Here is a 12,075-nt window from a genome sequence, read left to right on the forward strand (position 1 = left end):
TTAAAGCTGATTAAATCCCAGCATCACCACAAGGTGAAGGCAACTGCTTGCCTTCAGATTAACATGCTGCAAAAGGGCAAACTTGATTTAACAGTCTCAGAAATCATTTTTAAGAGATGTCTGTGATCTTTGGACCAGACCAGGAGGTGGACATGGAGCCAGGGCTGGAGCTGGAAGAGGGGAGCATCACCTGAGCACAGGTGGGGAGCTGAGGCTGTGGCAAAGGGAGCTGCATCCCCTGGTTGCTCCATGCAAATAAGTGAGGTTCTACTGTTGGTACAAGAGATTCCAGGTTGCGTGTGGATGTGATGGATTCATGTTCTTAATTAAAGTACCAAAATGAGAAGTCATAAACAACACATCTAAAGAAAACAACGGGCACTCCTTTAGGCATCATGTTTCCTAAACAAATAAGCAAAAAGGAAAAAAAAAAAATAAAAAAAAAAAATGGGATGCACCAGGAACTCTTAGTTATTATATACTAACCAGACTGTGCATGGCACATTTTATTTCTATAAAACTATTAAAACTATTACAAAATATTCAAAAATACATTTTAGTAAATTTACAGCAGTTATTTCTCAATTTATTAATGCAAAACATCCTTTTCTCCCCTCTGTACAAACTACCATCTCCATTGTCACAGAATTGTCACCATGTGCGCTTTTTAAAAAATATTATTTTCTAATAAATTTTTTTGAAGTTAAAAATAACAAAGTTTCTTACGTTTTTTTGCAAATAAAAAGTTTGTGTAACAGTCTTGACATCCATGAACATGGCCCAATGGTGTTTTTACAAAGCAAAACATGGAAAACAATACAAGAAATGACGTTACATTTGAAACTATTTAAATTAAAATAATATATTCTCATATTTTACACTATTTCAAAAAACGAAATGTGATTCAGTTAAGTATTGATCTCTCAAAAAAAATCTAATTTACAATTCTGTGTATAAAAATATAATTTACGGACCCCCATGAAGTTTGTCTTTGTTGGTGTGGTTTTGTTTGTTTGCTTGTTTTTTAGACTTGCTGAAATGAAGGAGCAATGTAATGGAGAGATGGGAAAGTACAGAATTTTGCTTTCTGAAAGTCAGGACACATGTGACATGTAGAAAAATAGACTCTGCGCAGTTTTACTTGACCTCACAAAATAATTTTTTCCCCGTGAGTACAGTTCACATGATAATAAATTATCAAAGAAACTATTTAAGGCTCTTGAAGGTCCGGTTCATATCATTTAAAACATCTATTCAAAATACCAAAGAAATAAATATCCAGGAGAGGAGGAAAAAAAAATGACAAAACAAAAAACAAAACAACAACAACAACAAAAAAGAACAAATAAAAATATATATATATTTATAAACTAAACAGAACAGAACTTCCCGGAGTCTTTGTTTCCCTTAAAGTCTACTTTGGACTGTCCTACTTAATTATTATTATTTTATTATTATTATTATTTTTAAGTCTTAATCCGTGCTCTCTTTTAAAAATATGTAATTTTTTTTCCTTTTGTTTCTTTAGATTTTTCTTTTTTTTTTCCCTTTTCTTTTTTCCTTTCCCTCTTTTTTTTTTTTCTTTTTCTTTTTTTTTTCTTTTTTTCTCTCTCTCTCTCTCTGTTTCCCTTTCTCTCCCTCGGAGGCCCGGGGGGGAGGGGGTGGCTCAGGATGCTCTCAGCTGGACGGCACCACCATGCCCAGGGGGTGCAGAGAGTCACTATCCAGCACCCAGCTGCCGATGCGGTAGAGGAGGCGAGAGTACCAGTGGATGCCGGGGGAGGTGGAAGCACCCACCAGAGGCCCCCCGACGGAGGGGCAGAGGGCGGCCAGCATCCCCTGGAGCAGGCGGAAAGGAGCGAAGGCCCAATGCGCCCAGCTGTGCTCCTCGATGACGGCGTAGCAGGAGGCCAGCACCCGGTTGATGAGGATGGTGCCCTGGGCGGTCAGCGGGGCGTAAGCTCCCGAAGCCTCCTCCCGCAGCGAGACGCTGTGCACGGCCGCTGGCAGGAGCTGCCGCCCGCCCTCGCCCAAGACGTAGACCCGGTGGCCCGGCCGAACCCGGCTGGCGAAGAGCGCCCGGCTGCTGAGGGTCCCCTCCTGTGACTCGTTGTGTTGGGGGGCCAGGAAGAGGAGGTGGGCGGCCGTCAGCGACAGCCGGGCCCGGGGCTGCCGTGTCTCGATGACATAGAAGAGCTTGTGGGAGCCGTCCTCCCGGTCGAGGAAAGCAAGGAAGTCGCTGTAGAGCAGCCGTCCATCCGCGTCAGCCACCAGCACCCGGTCCCCGGGGCTCAGGTCCTTCACCAGCTTGGTGCCACCGTGCTCCAGGTGCACTGTGGCTGAGCCAGGGAAGCAGCCCCCTGATTTAGCTGCCACCGAGTTTTCTGTGCAAAGAGAGAGGCACGGCGAGGTTAGAGGGGGGATCCGCTGGGCTGGGGGATGGGGGTACAGAGACACGGGGGAAGGCACCACCTCCCCAGCCACTCCAACCCACCCAAGAGGCACAAGTGCAGGATGTGACCTCGTTCCCCGCTGAAATTCCTCCTTCCTCATCTACAAACTGGCTCCATTTGCACTCAGTGGGTCAAGTGAGAGTTCCTTTCCTGCCATATTTGAGCTGGTGCATCTCCCTTTGGGTTTGGAGTAAGAGGTGCCCTTTGTCTCATTAAGAGAATGGGCTGAAATATTTCCCCTGAAATAGCTGTTCCAGAGTAAATGTATTCTGGAAGAGCTTTCTACTTGGATACCATCTGCCTTGTCCTGGACACCTCGTGTCAGATAACTTGAAGGTTTTCAAAGATGAGCAATTATGCTGGAATAGGGTTTCTCCTCCTCTAGAGGACAGCTCACACTGCCTATCATCTCCCTGCAGCTCTTAGTTAAGGAGACCACCTAGGGCAGCAAACAGCAGAAAGCAGGATGAGGCTTTGCCTCGAGGGGCACATGGATCTGCACATCACCCCACAGGAAAGCAACTTCACAGATTTCCTAAGCCTGACTCCATGGGCCTGTATGTGACCCCGCACTGCACTCCAGGCCCTTGGTGCTCTCCTGCTTGGCACAGTGACTGCTGGGGCACATATCATCCCCTAAAACATCCCTCTCTGGCACCTCTACTTCTCTTGGTCACTCTCCATTAAAAAAAAAAAAAAAAAAAAGAAAAAAGAAATCTCCTTCACCCCTCTCCAGCTCCACGAGGATGCTGTTTCCTGTCCCAGAGCTCGTGGTCCCTGGTCAGTCCAACACCAGTTTCAGACCCAAACACATCCCACCTTCACCATTCCCTAGTTTTCTGGGGAATTTCTGGGGAACTCTGAGAGTTACTCAGAGTTTACCTACTAAATGCTGTTGCCACTGCTGCTGCTTTGCAGTGCTTCTGAGAGGAATCATCTCAGGTTTAAGAAAAGAAGGACAAGCACTGAAACTGAGTTTCTCTTGCACATCCCTTTCTGGAAGCTCAGGAACATGTGGGGTGGTGGGAGAGGATCTCAACCCAGTTCCAGGCTTGTCTCTGACTTAATCAAGGGATTCTGGGGTGTTCCTAAAAGCTCTGATTTTCTATATGTTGGATTGTAGCCCATGGTCTGCCATGTTAGCAAGTCTTTTTGCTACAGCTGTTGACATTCCTCAGATCTCCCTCCCCTCTTTTCTCCCAGTTACTCCCCACACCAGTTTAGAGTCCTGCTGATTTATCTGCTAAAGCTGGTCAGATTTTACATTTTGCCTCTTTGGCTGGTACTGAAGCTCTCATGATCTAAATAAACCCTTGGAGTGTCTCCTAATGACTCTCTCAGGAAAGACAGGAAGGGTGAAAATTAGACCTTTATTGATTTGCTAACGACTTTATCACTTCTCCTTCAGAAATGAAGCAGCAAGATCTCTAAGGCCTCTTCAGGGAGGACATGGCAACAAACAAGCTATGTGCTTTATGTGGAGCCCTCCACTAGCAAACTACACCTTCCTACAAGGCAGAGCTAAAGGTCTGCCTTGAGCTTTGTTTGCATATTCAGGGACTTGATGAATAGATCTAGTAGTGTAGCAGCTCTACAAACATGCCAGTGAATTGGCAGAGGTGTGAAAATCTGCTTCTTTGAGCAGTGCTTGTTTGGGTTCTCTAATTAAAATCCAATAAAGGATCAGCATTGTCATTCTGATTCATGTAATAAATGCAGACACTCTTGGAAGAGAGGACACTTCCATTTTTTTCCCAGCTTCTTCCCCCCCTTTTCTCCCCCTCCCTATTTGTTCAGGTGCAGAAACCCTATGTGCCAATTCACACACATACTCTCCAAAAAACCCAGGACCTTCCAAGCAATATTTGCACAGCAGAGCCACTTTTCCAAGGCACTCAAGATCTGTATTTGAATTTTAAATGTAGAAGCTTGCTCTAAATACTTGCTGTAGCGCATTATCAATGTCCCTTTTACCACCCCTGCCTCTCCCTCCTCTGTCCTGGTGACAATAATTCAGGCCTTGGGGGAAACTCTTCTTTGCATTCCAGTCTCCAGGATCATACTTTTTGCAAACAGAGATCTAGATAAAGAATCTTCCTGCCTGGCATTATGGGGTTTAATCTTCTCATAAGATGCTCTGTCATGAAACAAGGTTTGGACAGTTTGAAATCAGGCTGAGAGGGTGGAATTCAAGCCCGCTCCCTTGCAGCTCGCCTGGTACAGTCACACGACCCTGCCTGACACCCTCTAAAAATTGCTCCCCAGTTCGTGTGTGCCGAATCTCAATGAGCAGCTTGGGGTTGCCCCTCTCCTATGAAATACCCGGGGGGGTGGATTAGGGGGTGCACTTGGGCTAAGGTCACTGCTTGCCACAATCAGACACCTTAAGTTATAAAGCCCATCTTGACTATTGAAAGGGATGTTTCATATCCCCGCACTGCTGACAGCTTTGCTGGGCCTCCTTTGGGCTAGAAAGGACCGAAGAGCTGAACAAAAGCGGGAGTGGGCTCTCAGGACAAAGCCCACATAGATCCACCTCATCTCAGCCCCTGAGGAGCTTGGGGCTGGGGTAGGGGGGGATGAGCCCCTCTCGCAGACAGGCATGGCAAGGCCAGACAGGTTTCACTGCTGTGGGGGCTGCTGGTTTTGAAGCAAACAGCTATATTTAAAGAAAGCCCATTATTTTCTTTTGCAACCAAGTGGTTCTTCACACTTCCAGCGGGCTGCTAGGCTAGGGGATGCTATTAAAAAGTGCTTTAGCTGCCATTCAGGTGATGGAAGGGTGAGGGGGGTGGTTGATGGCACTTGCCAACCATTTTGCTCCCTCCAAAAAGTGCCAAGAAAATTAACTCGGCAAGTCGGGAATTTCTTGACAGCTGTTCCCGGGTTGAGACAGCGTGTGGCGTTGTAAGCACAGGGGAGGGGAAAAAGTTATATGTATGTGTATCCCTATCTGGGAATTTCCTAGTGGCTAACACTGCAGAAGGCAGGGGACCACGTTTCTTATTTATTTTCCTGGCCGGCTCCCACTCGGAGATTAGCGATCGCGAGTAAGGCGTGCAGCCAGCGGGGCGGCTGGAGACAGCCACGAGTGTTTGTGTTGAACCTTCTCTGGGGATGGGGAAAGCAACAGCAAATCCCACGGGGGGAGAAGGGTGTGTGACTGCGGCGCAGCGCTCGTGGGAAGGCTGGACAAGAAACCACCCAAATAAAATGCTGTCAAAAAGTGTTGCAGCTGGTCCGGCCTTTTCCCACCTCCCCTCCGTTTTTTTTTCCCCGTACTCCTCTATTTTCCCACCCCCGCGCAGGTGGAATCACTAAGAGGCGGGGGTGGGCAAGGCTGAGCACTCCGCTCCTCATCCCCGGAGAAGCTCCGATGGGGCGGGCAGGGCTGATGCGGACCCTGCGAAGAGGGGAAGAGGCAACGAGCAGGGCGGGGAAGGCTGAGGGGTTGAGCCGTGGCCCAGGGCTGTCTCCCCAGCCCCGAGATGTCCCTAGACAGGATGCTCGCCTTACCTGCTTTGACGGAGCAGTGGATGTGCGCTTTGGACTCGTAGTAGACCCAGTCGAAGCCCGCCTCGACAGCCAGGCGGGCCAGCATGCCGTACTTGCTGCGGTCCCGGTCCGACGTGGTGATGTCTACGGCGCGGCCCTCGTAGTGCAGGGACTCCTCAGAGTGGTGGCCGTCCTCGTCCCAGCCCTCGGTCACCCTCAGCTTCACCCCGGGCCACTGGTTCATCACCGAGATCGCCAAGGCGTTCAGCTTGTCCTTGCAGCGCTGCGGGGATACGGGCACATTGGGGAAGGACGTATTGAGGGGAGGGGGTGGGGGGGACACACTGCTGCAGCCAGGAGCAGACCCCCCTCCACCATCATTCACCCCCAGGGCCGCATCCTCCCCTCTTTCCCCAGCCAAGTCTGCGGCAGTCGTGTATCCCTCACCCCCACCCTCCCTGAAGCGCGCCGCGGGATAAGCCCTGGCGAGCGCTGAGCATCTTCTCCCCCGCTTTCAAGAAGGGATGGGGAGGCAGGTGAAGAGAGGGATGAAACTTGGGGAAACTTGGGGAAGAAGAGGGGCTGAAACATCACGAAGACAAACCGGGACGAAGCCGCCCTCTCCTGCAGGGGCAGGGGGACTCCTCGGGGTGCCAGGGGAAGCCCCCGCCCCCATCACCGGCTCTGGGGTGTGAGTGTGTCGGTTCAAAGCCACCTGCACGGAGCAAATTCCTGCCTCTAAGTGCCCTGTCCCCTTCCCGAGAGCGAACTTTCTGCCGAGAACAAACACTCGCCATATATCTCGAAGTCACGGTTTCCCCCTCCTCCCCGGAATGTCTCTCCGCGTCTTTTCAGCTTAATTCTGTGCTGAAAGGGGTCTCAATACATGCTAACAGCCTTTTTGTGCTGGAGGGAGGGGTGGGTTGTTGGGTTGTTGTTTTTTTTCCCCTCTCCCTTCGTCCATCACTCATTAGAGCCCTCAAAGCAGCATGGGCTGGGAGCATTCACCCCGCTTCAAACATACATCCGCGCTCTCCTACAAAGCCGAGCAAATCCGTACAATAACATAGCTCTTAGTGGAAAGATGAAAAGCAAGGGAGGGCCAAGGAGGGAAGTTAAGCGAAGCAGGGATGCTATGCAAGCTAGGAGACCCTTTGTGTGGAATAAAACGTTTTGCAGCTCCGTGAAGAAACACTACAAGGTTTTCCATGGCTCACCCTGACCTGCCAGCCATTCCTGGGGATGAAGCTGAGCCCAGCAGCACCAGGGGCCTGCAGGGACCGAGTAGATGAGAGGGGCGGCATGGGGGAAGTAGGGATGGGGGGGGCTGCAGCGGTGGAGGGGGTAAGACCTAAATTAAACCCTGAAATTTTGAGGGGATTCCTATCTTAGCCAAGGTGGGGGATAAACAAACCGATGGTTGGGGCAGCCCCCTCAGAAACAGGAAATCAGGACGGAAAGACAATGAAAAGTGCTTAACTAAAGGTACAGAGTTAGAAACACGCTGAAAACTTTCCCATTTTCCCTGTGCCTCCTCTCCATCCCCCACCCCTTCCCATTTTGTGAGAAAAATAACACGTGGTTATCTATACGATGTGGCTCAGTTGATGCAAGTATAGATGTGGATTAAAGCCAGGCGGGATGCAGTAAGCTGCTCTTCCCTCACTTGCTCTGACCTGACTGGGATGCTTGGCCTTCTGCAGGACCATTCTCCACAGTGTGCTCCCAGCACACCCAGTAACAGACCTCAAAGGCCCCCTCCACAACTCCCAGAAAGGCAAAGCTCGACCATTATCCCGACGACGCTACTTTCAGGGACGTGACAAGGTTGCTCAACAAGAAAGTTTTCATGTTGCCTATCAACAGCCATAAAAAACAATTCCAGCAATACACAGGTCCTCCCGAGATACAAAACACAATCGTGAGCTCACTTTGGACTCTCTGGCCTACCGCTTTATGGAAAGAGACGGGTTTTGGGCTTCAGCACCATCCCCAGCGCAAAGGGCAGCAGTACAAGGAAGCTGAGTTTGATTTTTATTCTTTTGCCCCTCTGTCTCTCGCACACCTGAGACGATGGATACCTCCTCTACTGATTTACAGGTGGAAGGGGGTGAAAGAGCAAACGTCTCAGCTACTGATAAGGGGACAGCCCTGCGCGACACAGCGGAGTCCCACCCCGCACGGAGGAAAGGGCAGGGTGAGGGCAGCGGTGCGGGCAGCGCCGAGGGGCTTCAGCAGCTTCGGCCCTGCCAGCAGGAGCTCCTGGCTTCAGGCGATATAAAGAAGAAACTACCTCCTAAAGGACTTTCCTCCCTTTTATACTGCCTGAGCTGGATTGTCAGAGTCAAAAGCCGTGAAGCCCAGACTATTTATTAATTCATTGGGTCGTGTGCCACAAATCAAGCCCAATTCTGTTCAGCCACCGTGAAGCTCAGCAGGGCTGCCCCCACTAACGCTTTGTGTGGAGGCAAAGTTGTTCAACAAGCCCTCTCCTGCCAGCTCCTAATCTCTTCACAAATGAATTGCTTGAAGGAAACACTTAACAGGTACCTGTCAGTGTAAACAACCTGGTGGGCTTCCTAAATGCCAAGTTGATCTCTAAATTCCTCACATCACGCACAGGTTGTGTGTCTGCATTACACGAGATTGCTATTTTATTTCATACAAATTCCAGCGTTATCATACTGACCTGGCCTCCTTATCACTCCCTCGGATCTAGCCAATGGCTGGGGTGGGGGGGGAGGGAGGGGAGAAAGGGAGCAGCTTTCAGCAAACTGCTGTTGTCACCTGCAAAGTTGAGAACCTGACTTACCCACCTCTGCGGCTTTTTTTTTTTTTTTTTTTTTTTTCCTCTCCCCCCCTTCTGGAGTTAATATTAACTAGCAGCTAATGCATTCTGCAACTATTCTGCAAGTTTAACGATTCTATTCAGGGAAGATCTCTCCATGGTTGAAGAACTGGCGAAGCAGGGGTTTAAAGGCCGGGTTTTAACAGGAGGTTGCCGGCTGAGGCAGGGAGGGAGGGAGTGAAAGCAAGGCAGGGACGCGGGCGGCGGGACGGTACTTTGGGACGCCGCGAACCCGGCCGTACCCGGGGGAAGGTGGGCAGGGTCAGTCCCTCCGCCCCTTACCCAGCCCCGCTCCGCTTCCCCGCTCCCTGCCTCGCCGAGGGGTGCCGGAGCCCGCCTTGGTCCCCCACCGCTCTCCCCTCTTAGCTGCCGGGTACCCGGCGTTGCGGCCTCCCTGTCCTCACTGCCCTCAGCCCAGCTCTCCCCTTTGTGTCTAAGGCGCGGGAATAAGCACTGAAGTAGAAAAAAAAAAAAAAAAAAGTATTTGTTTTCGTTTCGTTCGTCTGAGGGAAGTTGACAGAAGGTCAGGAGTTCAGATGCTGCCAGCTAATGCATCGAGAGCGGCCAGCCGCGTAGCCGGCGCGGTTTGCCCCGGGAGAGCCGCGGGGCCGGGGGGCAGCCCGCACGCCGGCCCCCGGCCCGCAGCCCACCTCCCCCGATCTGCTCCGAGCTGCCCCCCTCGCCCCGCTCCGCCTCGCACACGCACCGGCGCAGCCGCGAAAGGGAAGGATGCGCCGTGCCCCGGCGGGAGCCCGTCCCCCGCGGAGCCGCCGCCGCCGGGCTGCGGAGGGAAGGGAGAAACCCGAGCCGCCGCGATCGATACGCGAGGGGAGTAAGTGGAGCTGAAAATGCGAGAGATGCGGCTGCCTCGCCGCACGCTTCGCACCGAAGGCAGTCAAGGCCGAGGACCGCGGGCGCGCAGAGGGGCGCGGACCGCTCAGCGCCCGAGCCGGGGACCGACAGCCGCTCCGCACTGCTCCGCGCCCAGCGGCGGGCGGGCGGGCAGAGGCGCCGCCGCGCTGGGAGGTACGGTGCGATTTAAGGTGGTCGGGAGGAGATGGTGGCGGCCGCCGGTCCCTCGCCCCGTGAGACCCGGCAAACGTGCGGAAAATCAGGCTGAGGAACGGGGAGAGTTTGGGAAATTCCACCCTACCCCCCCCCCTTCCCCGCGTCCACTCCCCGCCTAGTCCTTCCAGGCGAGTCCTGTTCTAGCACTGAAGGTGGGGCTTAAATGTATTAATATTAAAAAAGCGCTGTTGACCTATATTTGGAGGAAACCCATTTCTAATGCCTAGATTGCATGTAGTTTCAGAAACTCCGGGACTGGCAGCGCAATTGACTTCACCGAGCTTTCTGTTGAGCGTGAATAATAATCATGAGGTAGCTCTCGGACAGGTCCCTTTTTTTTTCTTTTTTCTTTTTTTTTTTTTCCTCCTTTTTTCTTTTTCATAAAATGGTTCCGCAATCTGAATCCACCCGAGATCTAATATTTGCCCAGTTGTAAACCTTGTGCCATCAGATTTTTTAAAACACAAGGTGATGCAATGCCGATAAGTTGCAAGTCCCTCCCCTGTGGAAGTACCAGAGCCATTGGTGGCGAGCATCCTTAAAGAAATATCAATATATTTACGCTCTGATGGACACAATTGAAAATGATGGTATTGCAATACGAGCTATACAATACGGAATCAGGAGAGGAATGGTCGATCCGGCTTCAGCTGCCTTTTGTGAGTGAACGACTGCATGCCTACTAAATTTAGAATATGTTCGCTAGGAAAATGAATAATAAAGGCTAAAATTAAATGAAGGAAAAAAAAAAGAAATTAAATAAAATATATTAAAAATAAATCAAGTCATCAGGCGTAGCAACAGAGGACTGCGTTTGTAATAATGAGTGAGTGGCCTGGCGGTCACTATACACTTGGGGTCCTCTGAGCTATATGCAATTCTTTTGATCAAAGTGCATCCTTGGGGACAAATGCAAACAGCAATCTCTAACCAAGTTACAGGGAACGCCATGGCACGGTAATGACTGTAAGTACCACACAGATTCCCCCACCAAATATCTATATAGCTCCAGCTCCAGCCCCTGCTAACTTGTCTGGATAGATGGTATTTACATTCAATGGGGGAAACTAGCCGAGTTTGGAGGGGCGGGGGAAGGAGGGGGAGAGGGAAAGGGGGGGCTTTCAAAAATAGTAAGACAGATGCGTCCTTTAGGATTGCTCAGAGAGGTTAACAAACACAAATACAGGTATCTCTGTGGCTCTACCTGAGTCATCAGTCTGTCAGCTCCCGTGTTCTCTTCATCCTTAAAAATAATGTCAGGGTTGTAATTTGGGGTTAGTTCTTTAAATCTCTCGGAGTTTCTTGTGATCTTCCCTTCATATCTTCCACTGGCCCCTAGGGTCTTCTCTGCCACATTGGGAATAAACTGCTTATAGGCTAAAGGGGTCAGCTTTTTGGGGTGTCTCCTTTTTCCAATGCCCCTGCCTGGTCCACAAGTCAGCCCAGAGGAGACTAAAAGAGCGCAGATGAAGCCCACCAAGAGAATTCTTGTCAACAGCAGCATTTCGTCCATTGAATCCAATTACTTCAAAGCTCTCTGTGCCTATCCCTGGCTGTCTCTCTAGAGCTCTCTCTCCTCCTATGTCCTTGTCTGCTTTCTGAATCGTATACTATCCACCGATCCCTAGCAAGACAGGTGCTGGAATGGAAGGCTTTAGGTCGCTGATAACGGAACACATCGGAGTTTGGTCGGGAGACAGCAATCGAGAGACAAAAAAAGGGTCTGATTTTAATGGTAGCAAAGCAAGACGCTTGTGAGAGGAGTCTGCCTTTAGTTCTATATTATAGCTGCCAGGGCCGAGAGCTGATTGGCCAAGGCGAGACAAGCTTGTCTTCTGATGTTTTAACCCTCAAAAAGGCAACAAATTCTTGAAAGATTTTTTTTTTTCCTTTTACCTGAAGGGCTTGGAGCTGAGAGGGGTGGAGATCACGCTTTCTTGGGATAACATCAATTACACGCTGTTTTTTTTTCCTCTCTCTCTTTTTTTTTCTCTCTCTCTTTTAAAATTTTTTTAATTTTTTATTTTTAATTTTTTTTTTAATTAAAAAAAGGGACAACTTTCTTGGCAGAATGGTACATTTGTCAGGAAGGGGAACAGATGCCTCTGCGAAAGAGGGAAAGAAAAAAAAAAAAAAAAGATTAGTAGGGTGCCTCAGTGCAAATCAAGTTTCTAAGGACAGTTGCGGTTAAATAAAGTGCCGAATTATTTG

General features: G+C 50.0%; 1 protein-coding gene across 1 annotated transcript; it reads right to left on the minus strand.

Annotated features, from left to right (window-relative positions):
• Positions 1-1,668: 1,668 nt before the first annotated feature.
• On the minus strand, positions 1,669-11,590 carry SHH (sonic hedgehog signaling molecule). The gene is made up of 3 exons (XM_008495662.2): positions 11,069-11,590; positions 5,970-6,231; positions 1,669-2,384 (listed from the first exon to the last, which is right to left on the minus strand). The coding sequence occupies exons 1-3, from the start codon at positions 11,375-11,377 to the stop codon at positions 1,678-1,680; spliced, it is 1,278 nt and encodes a 425-aa protein (XP_008493884.2). The 5' UTR covers positions 11,378-11,590; the 3' UTR covers positions 1,669-1,677.
• Positions 11,591-12,075: the final 485 nt, after the last annotated feature.

The sequence above is a fragment of the Calypte anna genome, chromosome 2 (assembly GCF_003957555.1).
Source record: "Calypte anna isolate BGI_N300 chromosome 2, bCalAnn1_v1.p, whole genome shotgun sequence".
Lineage (NCBI taxonomy): Eukaryota > Metazoa > Chordata > Aves > Apodiformes > Trochilidae > Calypte > Calypte anna.

What these genes read in the sequence shown, in the direction of transcription:
- SHH (XM_008495662.2), bottom strand. Translation starts at nt 11,377, where the DNA reads ATGGACGAAATGCTGCTGTTGACAAGAATTCTCTTGGTGGGCTTCATC. An exon ending in CTGACAGACTGATGACTCAG is followed by an intron (nt 6,232 to 11,068) that starts GTAGAGCCACAG and finishes GTATCCCCGCAG; the next exon opens with CGCTGCAAGGACAAGCTGAA. An exon ending in CCACTGCTCCGTCAAAGCAG is followed by an intron (nt 2,385 to 5,969) that starts GTAAGGCGAGCA and finishes CTCTTTGCACAG; the next exon opens with AAAACTCGGTGGCAGCTAAA.